General features: G+C 34.6%; 1 protein-coding gene across 4 annotated transcripts in view; it reads left to right on the top strand.

Moving 5' to 3' along the window:
- The window catches only part of Grip (Glutamate receptor interacting protein), a 313,660-nt gene that overhangs the window by 62,386 nt on the left and 232,502 nt on the right, over positions 1-18,772 (top strand). For all 4 annotated transcript variants that reach the window (XM_089737187.1, XM_089737185.1, XM_089737186.1 and 1 more), the window contains exon 2: positions 16,618-16,808. In XM_089737187.1, coding sequence (XP_089593313.1) covers positions 16,703-16,808 — 106 coding nt within the window. In that variant the 5' untranslated portion in view covers positions 16,618-16,702. The remainder of the gene's footprint in view (positions 1-16,617; positions 16,809-18,772) is intronic.

The following is an 18,772-nucleotide window of genomic DNA, read 5'->3' as shown; positions in this document are numbered from 1 at the left end:
AAGAGGTAATTAATAATCATGATATTAAAATGACAGTAAAGGTTTTTTAACTTAGAACATTTTTGTTGTTATTCGAAAATTCTATAAGGAATGGGTTTGTGGATTCTCGAATTATATTAATTTCTCGGGATCCACCTCTTTCCTCATTCTACCTTTAATTGGTTTATAAATATTTTTGATCTTGTTTCAGTGAGACGCTCTAATTATTTCACTAATAAGAAACTTCACTTTCGAAGAGACTCATTCCTATTTTTAGATAAGAGAAGAATACATTTACAAATGTAACTTTATTTTCTTTGCCACTGATATTTTTAAAAGAATGTCATTCTGTAGATTCTCAAATGGAATAGAACTATTTAGTTTATTTGTGTCTATTGTCTGATAGCGCGAACCCATTGAAAGGGCGTTCACTAGAATACCCGAAACAAATAAAATAAAACTCGACAAATAAATTGTTTTTCTTTACTTTCATATTTCACTAAAATTTAATACTAGTAAATCTCGACCATATTTTTTTTACTCGGACTAGCGCTAAATAATTGAAAATTTGATGAAAATAATAGAGCATCCTATTTATTAAGCCAAAAATCCACACTGAAGTGCCAAGAAAAACCGTGAAAATTTTGAATGCAATCGTATAAATTTAATTATCCTCAAAGTTATTTAATATCTTACTCGAAGACATTATGCACTGTATAATAGTGAAAAATATGAAACCTACATCTACAGTTTGTTCTTCGTTTAGAAACGATTAATAAAATGATTGAAATAATCTACGTGTAAATTTATGTTAGCTTTAATCATCCGGGTGATGGAAAGCCGGCTATTCTCGACCCACGCTGGTTCTGATCCAGCGGGGTATTCCGCAGGATAGCTCACTCTAACCGGCGCCATCTAGGCGGGCTTCGGATAGCCTACCGACCGAGAAGGCTGGTGGTCGTGGCGCCAACGACCACCGGTCCGGCGTCCTGAGGGGGAGGGTGATGGGAGAGATGTGCTCCGCACTAAACGCTTCACCCCTTTCCTCCCTTTGCCTTTTCATGAGTTCTGTCTCATGCGAGGTTTGGACGTTGGTTGTTGAGCGACAGGAGGTTTTATTCAGTTCCACTCTGACATACCCCGCCCTCCATGCCCAGTGGAAGTCCGGCGATTTCCTCCTGACCAAAAAAAAAACTTTTTGCCACTTTCACTCACATTTTTCATATTTTGTCTTAGACAGGCTAGTTCACGGCTAGCCTGTGATTCGTGTAGTGGACTGTATTTTGTGTTGGATCACTGGCTGTCTTCCTATTATTTCTCTTGGTACACAATACAACACACACGCTAAGTACGACCAGAATTTTTTGTACAACTGCTCAAGATGAATAACGCCATTCATCTTGAGCATAGGTTCAAAATCTCGATGGTATTGTTAAGAGTGAGAGTGAGTAAACGTTTTTTATTTATTTCCCTTGTAACCAGATGAACGATGCATGGGCGTCAGCAAAGCCAAAGCAGAGCCAAGTCGCTGCAGATCTTGATTGTTTTGAGATATAAGAGTATTTTTCGGGCACGCTATCTACACGATTTGACTCGTAATACTTACTTTACTTTACTGGTGGTACGAGCTCTTGTGAGTCCGCACGGGTAGATACCACCACCTTGCCTATTTCTGCCGTGAAGCAGTAATGCGTTTCGGTTTGAAGGGCGGGGCAGCCGTTGTAACTATACTGAGACCTTAGAACTTATATCTCAAGGTGCGTGGCGTATTTGCGTTGTAGATGTCTATGGGCTCCAGTAACCACTTAACACCAGGTGGGCTGTGAGCTCGTCCACACATCTTAGGAATAAAAAAAAGCAATCAGTAACCTTTATATAATATTTAGCTTGTTTTTTATTTTCACTTACTTAAAATGTTATTTGTATATTAAGTTAAAACGCTTACGGCCTTAAACAAAATAACAGCAACATTAAAGCTATTTCATTATTGTTATTCTAGTATTTCTCAAACATGAAACTTACATACAATTATATAACAATCAGAAATTCTTGGAACAGCTTAGTTCCGACAAATGGAGCGGTATATATCAAAGCGCTGAGAAATTTAATTATTCAACCGTAATCGACGCAATATGGGTGCGAACGTTATTCTCACTAACAATGTGTTATCAGACATTAACAGTTACAATGAAAAAAATAAATGCTTGAGGGTAGTAGAGGTAAGGGTGAGGGAGCGGGCAGTAGTAGGGGGAAGGTAGTAAGGGGGGTAGTGAGTAGGTTGGGATGAGCTGCGCCGTCTGGTTGTAGTATTGACCGCGGTAATCCCCTTACCTCATCCGGGTCCTCGGAGGGGATCGGACGCTTGGACGAAGAGTGCAGGGGAGTCGTTTAGTGGGTAGAACCCTGAAAACATCCTTGGGCCCGCGGTTTCGCAGTCGCGGACCAGTCCCACATAACCCGCGCGCCCCGTAGGCACGGGGATTCCTGTCCTGGTGAAACTGGAAAGGCCTCCAGGCTACCAGTAATCCTTCAATCATTAAAAAAAAGGCACGTGGACTTCGTAGGAGGTTCGGACCCGGCGCGAAAAAAAGGGGTAGTTAATTTAGTCTAAATTGAGTTATAGTAAATTTTGAAACATTTCGTTCGATATCTATCTAAAATGGTACCACCACCTCAATTCTTACCAGAAGCGGTGTAGGGTGCTGTAAGAATTCGCCGTAAAACAGATAGCAGCGATCCCTGCTATTAAACTCCCTTACTTAAATAACATTTGCTGGCGGAAGGGCGTATTGAGATATCGTGCTTATTTCTGCTGTGAAATAATGCTTTCTGTTTGAAAGAGTAAGTGGGAAATAGTGCGAAGAAGTTTTTTTTTTATTAATTTGTTTATTGCCTTTGTAGGCAGACGAGCATACGGCGCACTTGATGGTAAATGGTCACCGTCGCTCATGGACATCAGTAATGCCAGGGGCAGAGCCAAGCCGCTGCCTACCAAAGTGTATTACTATTGGGATTTCGACCTTATAATTCAAAGCGGATGGTGGCATTTGCGTTGTAATGTTTTGGAGCTCTGGCGAAAACATAACACAGGCTAGTTGCTTATCGGCCTTTATAAAACATCAGAGACGACATTTATATCATCTACGAAAAGAGTTGTGATGGCGTTTTTCTAGAACAAAACAAAAAACATGCAGAAATCATAAAACATTGTAATTAAAATGTAATGATATAACTGAGGATATAAAATATATTCCGTCATCACACGGGCGTGATCCAATTACCTCTTTAGCACAATTAAAATGATAATTATCACGTGTCGTTTAATATTAAACCGCGCGCCCTAAGGACCCTCATCCGTTATAAGGATTAAGGACTTTATTTTAATTAGGTAAACGTATAAATTTACTTGCTAATTTGTAAACATTCCGTTTTATATCCTTCTACCGCACGACACTTTAAGGCTAATGTTAGCTCGAGTAAAGAGAAAATTCCGGGAAATTCGAGTAACTCATGTTTACCAAGAGAAATGCTTTGGATAATTTTGTATTTGGGTACAATACGCTTTTTATTTAAAAAAATTAAATCTCCGTTTAAAAATTCTCAAGCGCTTAAATAATTTATGTCATATTTTCCTAAAACAATAGTCAAATCAGGTATCAGAGGTTTAAACTGGTTATTCTTACATCGTGAAGATGGTTGAAAGGCGAAGATGTCCTAGGTACATGTTTACTGCAACATTTGTACCTGTCTACTAGATTGAAACACCCCGATAATCGCATTGACCATTGCGATGCTTTGTTTCAGTGATGGCGATGCGTCAGGCATCTTATCAGTTAGGCAACGACGACTCTACCAGAATTTAGCTCCGCCTATATCGGTTATGAAAAACGAAGGTTCTTGACACGATTATCAAAAACATTCAAAATTCAAATTAATTCAACGAATTTATTCCAATTCACTGCGTATTAAAATCATAGCTAAAACGTACAGCTTTCCTGTACATACATTATAATTCTAGCACAAAAAGCTTTAAGCGTCCGGTACAAATTTAAATAAAGATAAAGACGACAATACTTAAGAGCTTCTCAGAATCAAAGAAAATTAGAAAAATCGTCACTGTCTCTTGATAGATCCTATAAATAAATTATATACCTATAATTATGTCACTCTATTTTATATGCCGAAATTTTAATAATAAAGATGCCTACCGTTTAATATTACGTTTCGCAGAATTACGTTTGAGTTTTGTAGTATTATTAACAATCCATGTCTAACCTAGCTTATTACAGAATTATAATTTATCCATTACGACGATTTTCTAAAATTCCTAAGTAAACGATCTCTTGACTTCCAATTGTCTTGAAGTAGGTACAATGATATTAAGAAGTTAGTTTAGGATTAAAAAAGATATTTACTTTCTAACTGTTTAATAAAATAAAATAAAAAAACCATTAATATATCGACACCTCCATGCAATAAAATTGTAACTCATTTTTTGAGATTTTTGGTGAGAGTAAAATGAAAATTCCAAATATCATAGCTATTCAAGGTTTCACTCTACAATCTTCGAAAGTGTTGTTATCCTATGTTTTTAATGTGCACTATTGTCATGTACTTTAAGATTATAAAAAAAAAGTTGTTTTCATGGCTTTTCATGACTTACGTGAAAAACAATGCCTAGTCAAGTCACTTGAGTTACAGTGACAAACATTGTATGTCTGAGTTACGTCCTTTATTTTTTTACTTATTATGTTTTTTATCTTTTCAAACAATTGTAACTCTGAGTTACAATTTTATTGCACGAAAATTGTATGTAAACGTTCAATTGTTTTTCATACAAATAATTGCAAATTTCTTAAAAATCCTATCATAATGGACATAAGTCACTATAACAGGATTAATAATAATTAAAATATTTGATTGTAAGACTAAAACTGCAGCTTACTGACAAAATTTATTAAAAGTTAATTAGAACAAACACTTATTAAAGCATCGCACGCAGTACCTACCTACCATTTAAAATCAGCCGCTAATGACAGGAATAACAAAAAAAATCAACTCCATTTTCTTGTTTGGTAACATTAATAAAATAGAACTCAATAACAATTAATTTTCATCATCACTTTTGTTATCTTCAGCTAATTGAGTTGAATGTGGAAGATTTAAGTAAAATTCTGGAATCACGTTGCACTTGCATAAACTTACGAGATCTTTAAAATTTCCTGTGGAAATTGGGAGTATTTTATCGTTGAGTAATATTTTTTTATTGCTTAGATAGGTGGACGAGCTCACAGCCCACCTGAAGTTAAGTGGTTACTGGAGCCCATAGACATCTACAACGTAAATCGTAAATGTGCCACCCACTAAAACGGGTAACGGAATACTTTCTTCCTCTGGTTGTTCACATGAGTTGTTTCTTTAATTCTTGTCGATTTTTAATGCGTTTCCAAGCAAGGTTAATAGTTAGATATTGGCTACTTAAATAATCATATTGGAAATATATTAAATCTTGGTTTTCTTTTTCTATTTTAATGTGTTTTAATTTAAACCACATTACTTTTTCTCATAACTATCCAAGTTGTTTTTATCCGTCAGAAGCCTTTAAAATCTAGAATTACATTCTGATCTAATTCAGCTACGACTAAGGCTCGCATGTTGTTATAACACATCTAATTAAAGTGATCCATTGCTCTAGTACGTAAATAATTTGTTTTTGTTCCGTAGTTCAGTCAATGCATGCATGACATATCCTTCAAATTGCGAATGTCCAACTTCAAAATAGTTATGTATAATCGATATGCCAAATATTTTACACGCATAGGAAACATAGCTATTATTATTCGGTTATGGTTTTGTCCGCCACAGCAATTAGAAAAAAAGTTAAATATGCGAAAGCCTTCTTCATATTTCTGTTTAATAAAAAGAAACACAGCCTGTTGTCTCGTTCCATACGTACGAATATCCTTTGGACTTTCCTAAATTTAAGATGGTAAAATTATATACAGCAAATTTCCTTCTATAGTAAAATAATGAAACTTCAGACCGGGGTGTTGTCAAAACATTATGTAAGTCATAAATGGCTGTGACTATGCTTGGATTTCTTTTGGATTGAAACTTATAAGTCAGATACAGAGGTTTTGGCTTATGAAATTCTATGTTGTATTCTTTATAAAACATATCTTTATACTGTCTAGAATTTGACCCTTGTTCTGTTGGACAATTAACTTTCATCCGATCAACATAAAGTCCATATAATTTAGAGTATGTTAAAAAGTATAATTTGTAAAGTATAATTTGAAAGTTCTTTTTCTTACGGTATGGGAATCAATTCTAGGGGTTAATGATAATAATTTCTGACAGAATCTTTCACTGCATCTGGGATCAGATTTGTTCGACTATTATGACTTCCTCTCAAATCCCTTGTTATAATTCCTGTCCCTCCTGCATCTATCTCCTTGTAAATAGTTTGCAACCACATGTCGGTAATACAGAGAGTGTCGAAAATCATATTTTTACAAAACCTTTTCTTGTCGTCATCAGCATATAAATAGTAATTAAAGGACCAATGACGTCGTGAGTGACAAATAACTGATATTGTTATTTATTTTCGTTAAACTCTGTCTACACATCTACATACAAAATTTACTTGCCTTGACTCAGACACCAAAAATCTTTAAAAATCGCATATCTCGCCGTTTCCGATATCCTTTCTTTACAATTTTTAATCATGTAAACCGCACACACAATGCAAGTAAACTCGGGCGACAAGATCGTAATGCATCTTAGGGGTCAGGTCCACACAAAAACTAATATCAAAGTCCGTGCAAAAACATTGTAACTCAGGTTACAATGCAGTAGCATGGTATTTTGTGTTCATAAACTCCAGAGTCATGCTGTGCAAAGATTGTGAATAAAGTTACAATTTTGTTGTATGTCATTGATTAGATATTCGTAATATTTTGTGTATTGTAAATAAAGTTACAATAACCTTGCAGGTTAATCTGTTTTTTTTGGGGATTTACAATGCTTTTACCTCTTTCATAAAATAAAATTGAATAGGCGTAGAGTTACAATTATTACACAGAAAAAATCCTTTTTCTTTATGTATAAGAGTAGCATTGTAACTCAAAATTTGTAAAAAAATGAGTTACGATGTTGTTGCATGGAGGTGTCGATATCTTCAAATTGTTTGTAATTAAGTATTTTTGTGTGGAATAAAGAAAGCTTTATTATTATTATTATTAGGTACAATAATGAATTTTAAAGGTGATTCCGTTCATTATAATAATATATTAAGTATATATTTATAGCCTATATTGCTGATACTAAACAATTATTTTACATACAATAGCAAATTGTTTCAACTCAAATCTAATACATCGGGTTCCCCGGTCCAGTGATCAACGTGTCCTGTGACACACAGGCTTCTTCCAGCTTCGTTTATATTTAAGCACAGCTAATTTAATATTCATTAGAAAAAAAATGTTTTTTTTTATTTTCTATCAATATTATTAAAATACTCTAAATATTTGGAGAACAAAGACCAAGTTTTTCCATTGCTCTTTTAACGTTTAAATAAATCAATCAAATACATGGTTTCTGTTGTATTTTTAACCCCAAAATGTAACTGATAATAATATCTTTCGGGTGCTCGTTAAGCTTGTAATATTAACAATTATACACAAAAAAATATGTGTGTTTCAAAAATTGTTGATCAATAGTAATACAAATGTAAATTGAAACGTTACTAAAGACATATGGAATCCTATGAAATTGAATAGAATTAGCTGCAAAACAGGCATTAGTTCAAGACCACGTGCTCTCAAGAGAAACATGAACGCTAACTCTTGGGAGTAAAGCATTTTTTTCAATAACAGCCCTACACATTAATTATTACGAATAGTCCGAGATTCTGAAGCTAGTGATTCATTTGCTGGAATAAGGCCAAAACGAATGCGTTTTAATATTATCAAAAGTTTAAAATTGTTTTCAATTTATTTTTATTTTTATTAAACACATTTTTGTAAAGTTTCGCGACTAAGCATCTTGAATTTTCTAAGTAAGCATTCTTTCATTAGAATTGCGAACATCAGTTTTTTTGTTTACTCATTCTTATTCCATTTATTTATGGCGCGTTCACCAAATCATCTTGGAGTATGCGTAATCTCGATCCTAATCCAGTCACTGTTAGCCGATAGCTAGAACTAGAGTTAATTATAGAGCATAAATTATCTTATATGCAATTTGCAAAAAGACAAAATACCAATACATTACAAAACAAACTCCAAACAGCAAGAGATATAACTTAAAGTATTAAGTTATTTACGAGTAGCAAAGAGCTAATACAGCAAAGAGATTCCACAAAAAGCCAATTTCCGACAACCGTCGAAAGGCCTTATTCCTGACCAACAAAAAGACGACACTGAAACTCGAATAACACAAACGCGGTCTATTTAAGCTGCTTTGGACAAAAGCCAACTGGACATGAATCATAGTTGAGTAGTGTCAATGAAACTTAACACTACGCCTAAGTGATCCGATGCCGGCTGTTTGAGACTGAACACATTTCATCAATGGCTCTTTCAACATTTAGAGGTACAATGAGGTTTTTTATTCTTCTAGGGCGATTAGACGTAATCCGTCTCTGACCTAATGCGTTGTAGGTCCTGTGATTTGTTGGCAAATTCGTTGCGACATCGATTTGTAGGTTGCGATGTAATGTTGTTTTTTTTGAACAGATTAGATGGGAATAAACACTCCCAGTGGTTGTGCTAAGTAATTATCCGACATAGACATTGAAAAGCCATGCTTGAGATATAAATTCGATGTCTTAATTGTATCTATTGTATGTAATTATCTAACGGCCGTCTGGTGTAGTGGTAAGTGACATGGTCACTACACAAGGGGGTCGCGGGTTCGAATCCCGCCAAGGGAAGATATTTGTATGATAAATATAAATGTCTTTTCCAGGGTTATGGATGTATATTAAATATATGTATGTGTATAATAAAAATCTTACATTTATTTCCGTTATCTGGTACCTGTAACACAAGTTCTTTACGAACTTATCACAGGACCAGTTAATGTGGCGTGATTGTTAGTAAATATTTATTTATTATTTATTATTTATTTATTATTGTAGGCTGTCTTGTTTTCAAACGGAAACGCCTGATTGATTTATAGCAGAAATTGTCAGGATTGTAGTAGTACTAGTTCATAATATATCGTATTTTTGTCGGTCTACAGTAGAAATCCTAAAGTTAAAATCAATTTATGTAATTTAAAAATTTACCCGTGTTTTTCCGAAGTTGTAACTTATCCAACAAATCAACAGATCTGTCTAGATATTTTCTCTACATATAAGGCATGTGACACAGTAAATTTAACGGGCGAATAGACGTTGTACAAACAAACAGATAAATTCTCGATTGAATTTAATTTTATATACTAGTTTAAGCAAATCGTGTTATAAATTTCGGAGCTATTTACTACTAGGTGGCTGGTTGTTTAGCTTGCAAAGTATGGTGGAAAATATATAAAGTTCGATTCAAAGAATTTTTATTTGAAGGTATAAGTGGAATCCTGATAAAATATAATAGTTTTTAGAACCATATATAACAGAATAAATACTATTTACTATTTGTAAAATTAAATGCTATTATATATAAATTAATAATTTTTTTTACAATTTTATACTGTTAATAATAATACATAGCAACAAATCTGCTGTATCTATTTCAGAATTTCTATAGGTGATATCCGTTTTCTGGAAGAGATCGCTATTAGCCATAAGAGCCAAGTTTTTCAATGCTAATTGTGTTTGGGCATGAAATAAAGTGTACTCTCTCTCTCTTTATGTCTCTCCATTTCTTGCTCTCCCCCTCTATTTCCGTCCCTCTCTCTCTTTCAGTCACTCTTATGCTGTAAATATATAAAAAAATATTCAAGAATCAATAAAATAGTAAGCGGCTTAAAGATAACTTTTTTTCAGTTCTCATACCGTAACGTAACTTTAGTTTTTCTCAGCTGTAACGATAAATTGACGGTCAAATTCGTGTTACAAGTGTTACAACAACGGCTATCTGAACCCACAAGAACGACAGTGTGAATGCTGACTATCGATCTTGATAGTATTAAGATTAAAGTCTCATTTGCAAAAGCAGCGTCCAGCCACATTTTGCATCAATGCACATCAATCATACCGTAGTTGTTTTGGCCTCGTACCGTCCGTCTCTTCAATATAGTTCTCTCCATGGAACAGTCACTCTGGTACTGATGACAATCAAAAGGACGATATAGACCCTAGCCTGCCAGGGAGGGTTAAAAATAAATATATCAAATAAAGTACCTACCCAATACTAATTATTCTCGTTGCCTATCAAAGTCAATTTTGCTGCGAATCAACCTACTTCTAATGATAGCAACTTAAATATCTCCTCTTGCGTTATTAATTTACAATTAATTCAAATATTTGAGATACAATCTACGTAATACTGAAGATATTTTACAGACTTCAAAAGGTAAGACTGTTCAAGAGGTAGCTATAATATTTCTGAGTTTCAGACATGTTTAAAATATGTTCAAGGTTTAATTCAATTAGCATTTTTTTTTATTATTGAAAGATTACTGGTGGCCCGGAGGCCTTTCCAGCTTCACCAGGACAGGTGGGCGAGCAAAGGCTCAGCCAGGAGGGGTGGGATTTGCTAACAACTGCCCGAGCGCCTACGAAGGAGACCTAACAGCTCAAGAGCAATTGCTTCGCGAATGAATCTACTACAGGATCGGAATCGCGACCCACTGAGAAGATCCGGCGAGAAACTCAGCGGGCTGATGCATGGGTTAGGTTGCACGTCGACCTCTTTGTCGAGTTCGACGAGTACGGTTACCGGGGTTCCTCAGCCTGCTCCTAGTGTTAGAGCTGAAGGTATCTAATGCAAGAGTTATTGGATCTGATGGATCCGTAAGGACGTGAACAATTAGCATTTTATTATTTTATGGCAGACTATGCTAGAATGTTCATTTAAAATAAATGCGTAAGGTCAACAAGGAAAACTTGTGTTTTTATTAGTACTAGAGGTCCCGCAGCAGTCGAAATTCGACTATAATCAACTGGAATTGTAAGTTTGTATACTATTATGATTGTATTTTCAACGCCAAGACTACACTATAGAAAAATATTAATAAAGACAAACAATATTTAATCTATTCTCAATTTGACCACAGACGTCAAGAATTGGCCTAAAGGTCCATAGGTACCAGGCCATAAATTCAAAAAAAAAAAACAACAGACGTCAAGAACAAAAGTTTGACAATAAATAAATAGTATGCATGTAATAGCAACCTAAGCTGACAACAACCTATAAATCAGCAATTTATCAATTCTACACTATATATTTGTTGAATTGAATATTGAAGCATAGTTCAAAACAGTTACTTCATCAGGAACATCTATCTATTGAGTAATAATAATACCATTATGTAATAATCATTGTATATTCATTTATTTATGATAAATGGCAAATAGAAACATTTTACATACATAATAATATTTATTTAATAACGTAATAATTATACTTATCTTTTAATTCACAATGTCCACACTTATACACAGTATCAAGCCAGAGAGAGAGCTCCGCACCGCCCGACGTCTCAACCGAGAATGACCCGAGATTGGTCGGCGCAGGGGCTTTTGTAGGCGGTGACAAACAACTATGCGTCATACTTGTTTGTCATCGCTCGAACGTTGGCTTTAATTTAAAATTGTATTTACAGCAATTATTTATAAATATATTATTACTTAATTTACTAACATTATTTGTGTTATATATCTCTATACCTATACATAGGCATAAACTATCAATATATTATTACTTAATTTACTAACATTATTTGTGTTATATATCTATACCTATACATAGGCATAAGCTATCACATGCGTGTGTGCGTCAAATACATGGTAGTGTGTGTAACGTTTTCTTTATTGATTTAATGTGTCTTTGCTGCATTATTTTAAAAAAATATTAGCATTGTGCACTTCTTCTCTATATTCTTTATAAGTGTGGAAAATTTCATACTCCTCCGTCCGCGCAATTTTCGTAAAAAGGGATACAAAGTTTTTGCTTCACGTATTAATATATAGATATAGAACTCAAGGAACTATTGGGTCATTTCGTGTGAAAAAACATCATCGAATTATTTATAATTTTTTTATTGCTTAAGATGACTGTTTAAATTTTTATTGATTTTCGTGAACGAACTAGGTATTTAATGGTTTTTAGAGTCCATCATAGCGAGAGCTCCACTACTCATCTCGAGATTTGAAGATGGAGTTTCAATTGTAAAATGGCTGACATCTTTCGAACTATGAACACTTCGCATTTGGGAACATGGTTACAGTTATGTTACCATCCCAGTGCGAGCTCACAACTCACTGGTCTTGAAGTTTTTCACTGTTCACTGATTTATGTAATAAAAAAAAGAAAAATAAGAATTTTACTGATGGTAAATTTTCAAACCTTCTTCTATACTACTATAAAAATCTATACTTATATATAAGTTGTTTTTACGGATGTTCCGTTATAACTACTGAACCATGCATCCGATTGACTTGAAACTTGGTATCCATGTAGAAAATACATGTACTTAATGGATAGGCCAATATTTATATGAGTGTTGCACTCCCTAAACCAGTTCCGGGGGCGTTATTGAAGAGAATCTTTGTGGGGGTTAGAAATAATAATGTTAATTTTAAATGCCCAGCGAAGCGGAGGGGTACAGCTAGTCTTCTTATAAACTTCTTATAAATTTCTTTCGTGATTCGTTTGTATAACACAAGTACATTAATGCGACATAATGACATTACTTTAATATGTTGTATACATATGGAACTCCTTATGAAGCTTGGTACTGTGGGATTTCAACACCGGCATCAAAGCATCGCTTGACATGAACACAACACGGGTCTTATTCTGGATCCATCATGATTTCGAGCTGCCCAAGAAAGATATCAAAGTTAAGAGTAGTGTGTTCTAGGTAGAAAACTAATGAAGTTCCTACTGTGGATTGATGATGAAGAAGTACTAGCAGGAGGTGTATATCCTCTGTTTCTTCGCATGATGTTTCTCTTAAGATATTATTTCTGTCATATTCTTCTTGTCTTAAACATGAACGGATCTAAGTGGTTTCATGGACAGTAATTGTTTTTGAACCCATCCCTACTCGGTTAATTAAGTTATGCATTGTAAATGGCTTGAGTGATGGCTACTTCCCACACTGTGCTGTGTATTGTGTGAATGTGCTAACTTTCATGAACAATTCCTTTCTAAATATTTTTTTTCGAGATTTTTCATTTATTTTACGTTATACATACATTAAATTAAATTTTTATGCTTACGTCGGACTAATTTTGACAGTTATTTTTAGGCCTTCATGAATATTTTCTTGTATTCAGAGTTGTTCCACAAGCAGGATTACGTTTGCCAACAAGAGTAAATTCAATTGTCAATCTTCTGTAAATAAAGCATTTAGATAATACTACCCGTTACTTGCGGCTTTGTCCGCGTGGTCAAGGAAAAGTGTCAGAGTGGTTTCCCGTGAAAATGAGATGTTTGTATGGGATAAAAGGTAGACTACATTGCTCTCCTAACGTTGAAAAACTTTATCAATCTGTTACTTCATTTTGACGTGAAACTAATTTTATTTAAAAAAAAAATCATTGGTAAAGTGTGAATTGCTCTATATTAAAACTACTCTATAGGTTTTACTTGAGTTTGCTATTTTCAAATGTCAACAAATTTCATCTATTAAAACTGGAGATAATAAAATAAAAACAACAAAGAGATTTATTTTTATTTATTTATTACATTTCATGTATTGGCGGGCATAATGTCTAAGGCATTCTCTACCAGTCAACCAAAGGTAGTGAAGAGTATATAGTGTTAAATGAATTGAAATATAAGTTCAACACATAAACACAAATATATGTACAAAAACACATAAACTCTTTACATGAGCTGTAAATATGTATATATTATGATCGTAGAAATAATTTTAATTGTGTCTAAAACTTGTTAAAACCGAAGGAAACAATATAGTTACTCATAATTACTCGTATTACATTACGGAACGTAAGTTTGCAAATGGCCGACATAAACACATTTAATACTACCCTCTCAGAGACTCTAGCAAGTTTCGCCGATTCACTATTTCGCAACTATTGTCCAATCGTTGTATATAAACAGTGATTCAGCGTAACTACATTGGCTTTTTGGGCTTCATTATCAACAACAAAACGATGCCATGCTATGTGCAAGTCACGGCTATCTGCGAGCGCAGCGTATTGAATACATTTACATGAAACATATGGGTGAACGATAAAAAATGATTGTGAATTCTCTACGGATTTTATTGGCATTCCGCCGAAGACTTAAATGCTTGAAGCTCATATGAATATGTCTTGAATGTATTAGTATAGTGCATATTTTATGGCCAATAAACAGACAGATGAATTAGATATCGATTTATTAACAACAACAGCGTTCTTAAGCAAATACAACCACTAAGTATTTTAGATCATTTGTTGAAATAAAGTTTCAAGGAATTTAAATGTCAGTCAGTAATTATTTACATCAGATCCGATTTATTTTTATTTCCTTTGTAGGCAGACGAGCACACGGCCCACCTGATGGTGAATAGCTACCGTCGCCCATGGACTTCAGCAATGCCAGGGCCAGAGCCAAGCCGCCGCCTACCGAAAAATTCACTTATAACACACATAAATGGGAACAGATTACGCATGTTGATCCGAACCCAAATTAGGATTCCTCACGTTATGGGTACCAGAGACTGACATAGATGTCTATTATATATTCGTTTAAATATTTACCTATACATGTATACATAATAAACACCCAGGCCAAGAGCAAAAAATCCGGTGCATCACTAATGTTTGCCCACTCTGGGAATCGAAACGACGACCCACGGCGCTACAGTCAGGAAGCTAACTACTGCACCAACGAGTCATGAAAAAATATGTATTTACATAACTAAAAACATCTTAAATTATTTAAAACAGACTGTACCTGTAGTCCAAATACAATTATGATTGGAAATCTCATGTTTTGGAAAAAAAAAAGTTACTAACGACTTATAGCATTTTATATAACTACTTTGCTGCTATGTTACAAAAAAAGATGTGTGCGGTTGTGGGACACCGGATAGGAACGAAATTCCTTATTATAAAAATATTAATTTTAAGTTCTATTCGAGGTATAAAGAAAATAATTATTCGGGTATACATTTTTTATTATGATTTTTTTATTGATAAAAAAAAAAAAAACTACTTTAAAAAGTTATCAACTTTATTTTATTCACAATGATTTATAAAAAAATATAATAATAGTATACAAAGAAACAGCTATATATATGAATAATAATAATAACCGTCATCACGTAGACTATGCATTAGACACTGTATAGCCATCATACTAAGACTATACATAAATAATAAAAATCTTACGTTACGGACGTTTTTTCCCGGTCAGGGTACCCCTCCGCATCGTCCCATAAGGAACTTCGTTCCAAAAATATATCATTGCAGTAATCTCGAACTAAGGAATCGTTGAACCTCGAATCGCATCTATGCATTGTCCCGCAAACGGCAATTTGTGCAACATCAGAACGTCACGGGTCGTCGGTTACGCATCGATCAGCATCCGATACGGTTGCCTGCAAACAATGCTACGATAAAAACTTTTTAATGGGATCTTGACATAGTTCCGTAAAACGAAAACATAATTTATCTTCGTTCAATACGAATGGTTCATGGATATTTTTGGGCTAATACTGATGGCGATTTTATTGTATTTTGGTTACATTGAATTTTGCCAGAGATATTGATTAATAGAAGTTTGTGCCTTATTTTGTATACTTTGAGCAGATATAGATTTTACAACTGAGATATTTTAATTTAACACAGCTTTATCGCCAACTATCATCAGGTTTTGGACTGGTGAGTCCATTATGTAAGCTGTCGCTTTGACGTATTCTTCTTGAAAAGAGATTTAACAAGGATCATTAGCGGTAAGCTGTGGTATGGCTATTTCCTTGGGACTAACGTCCTCGTGCAACTATCTCTAAAACAAGCTGATTGCCTTAGCTTGATATTTCCATTTTTTCTGGTTCAATTTTTTCTGGTTCAACTTTGAGCACTGATGATCAACGTTATTAGGTTGGCTGGCACAGACTAGTCAGTTTTGAATGGCAATTAAAATACTTTTTGCATGTCCCTTTGTGACCTCTAATCTATACAATAGAAGAACTAATTTGGACGTGAACTTTTAATTATATTATAAGATTAGGTTTATTGGAAAGATAATTATTATAAAATTGCGATACTTTTAAATTGCGCTCAAAACTGAGAATCGACTGGCACGAATCGGTTTCCATATCGACACTGAGTAAATCATAAATAAGCATTTGATTGTCCAGATTTTTGTTGTACCTACAAGCCAAATACCAAAAGCAATACCAAAATATTTTGTTTACAAACTTACTTCCCCGTATATGCTATATCACAATGTCATGCATCATTTTATTATATTGGCCCTGTCGATTTTACAATGCGTTTTCTCATTTCAGGTAAAAGTGTAAGTAGAAGTGACGTGTAGTGTTCACCAGTGGCAACAGTGCGTGTTAGTGAACAGTTGACAAATATGTTGTCAAAATGAAGCTGTGGAAAAGCTTGAAGATCTCTATTGGCAATCGAAGTGATCCAAAGTCGTATCCACACGATTTGCCGCAATGGGGCGGCCAGGGCTATGAACTGGACGGTATGTTGAATTGTTATTATTTTAATACCGTCAAAGATTTCAGCCATAATTCAACGTCAGGACTGCCTTGGGTATAGCCAAGACCCTACCCACTACATACGTATTTCTTGATATTGTTCTAAAAAAATTTTAGGGTCACCATAAGTACCCAAAGGCGATAGCCGCTCTTTAAGTCTATGGTTTTCAATTTTCCTATCAATTTAAGATATACTTTGAAGTCTTGTGCTATAAGATTATTTTCGTAAAATGCATTAGCTAATCCCTTTTAAAGGGTGACACCTAACATGAGTCCCGTCAAACGCAAAAACGAAGATATAAAAGTCAACACAAATACTTATACGTTGCGTTTTTGTTCTAGAAAAGTCTTCAAAATCTTGACAAATCTAGGCTTTGTCGGCATTACCGTCAGCACCAAAAATTCAATTCCAAAAGAGTATAGTAATCGGATATTTTCATAAACTCTCCAATCTTGTCGCAGCTGATGTCTCTTACGATAACTCCACGGCATGATGATCGCGTTGTTTACATGAAACAGCTTTCATCAGTACAAAAACAGGTCAAAGATTTTAATACCGTTGCGGTCACCGAACCATTTCCCTTCGTATTCATCAAAGCGAATTTCTGCTATACCGCCTCATCTTAATTGGGAAAAAAAAACCAGGGATCGTTATAATTTTTCGTTAGAAGTGATTGGTGTTTTTAATTAAAATCTTCTTGCTTTTATAATCTCCGTTATATATTTGAAATTAAATAAGCGTTTCTCTTCTTTGTTGTCGTCATGGTGAAAATCGGTAAGCAAAGAAGAGGAAATATTAATCATTTTATTCTCGATCAAAAGGGAGGCTCGTTTTAATTAAACGTGGACTATGTCTGCGCTGTATGAAGCTTAATATCATTAGTACATTAGCAATGTCTAGAAATAGAGTTAGTGCTAACAAATGTAAGTAAGTAATACTTACGTACTTTACTGGTGGTAAGACCTCTTGTGAGTCCACACGGGTAGGTACCACCACCCTGCCTATTTCTGCCGTGAATCAGTATAATGCGTTTCGGTTTGAGGGGTGGGGCAGCCGTTGTAACTATACTTGAGACCTTAGAACTTATATCTCAAGGTGGGTGGTCCATTTACGTTGTAAATGTCTATGGGCTCCAGTAACCACTTAACACCAAGTGGGCGGTGAGCTCGTCCACGCTAGCAATAAAAAAATACAGTTAGTAAAACTAAAAATCCAAAAAGCGTTCGGTTCTATTAAAAAAAATGCTTTTGTACTAACACATTTATTTGTTTTGAAATAAAAACTTTTTCAACACCATTATAATTTGAAGTTAGATGACACACAGATTAATTTACTATATAAAACGAAATTACACTCGGAAAGTGAAACAAACATTTATTTTTATATGATCTAGCCTGCGAAAGAATGAGAAAAAGGTACTTTCGAAGGTTCCTCCATTCCGCATGCTGTGAATGGCTGCATTATTAGTTTTATTAGATCATATTGTGATACTGCTTCTGGCATTAAAGACATTAAACAGCCATGAATAGGTCGACCACAGGAAGATAGTCGCGTTGATAATAAAATATAGTCTGTGGCGTGGCAAAAAGAAATAACTGAAACAGTACCGGAAGCAATCATTTTTGTCTTCCAGACCGTATAACACCAATAAAAAACAAACAAATTAATTCTTAAACACAACTATTAATCCACAATATTCGACGAAATGTTTTACTTAACGGCAAACAGTGGCTTGTCTCTGCCCCTGGCATTTCTGACGTCCATGGGCGACGAAAATCACTCACCATCAGGTGGGCCGTATGCTCGTCTGCCTACAAGGGCAACAAAAAAAGAACATTCATGCGTTTTGATTTGCAGATTAAGACAGTCATCATAACAATACCATCGAGATTTCGAACTTATGCTCAAGATGAGTGGCGTTATTCGCTGGTAACCGCATACCATCAG

The sequence above is a fragment of the Bombyx mandarina genome, chromosome 22 (genome assembly GCF_030267445.1).
Source record: "Bombyx mandarina strain Sakado chromosome 22, ASM3026744v2".
Classification (NCBI taxonomy): Eukaryota; Metazoa; Arthropoda; class Insecta; order Lepidoptera; family Bombycidae; genus Bombyx; species Bombyx mandarina.
This window is presented reverse-complemented; position numbering and strand designations above follow the sequence as displayed.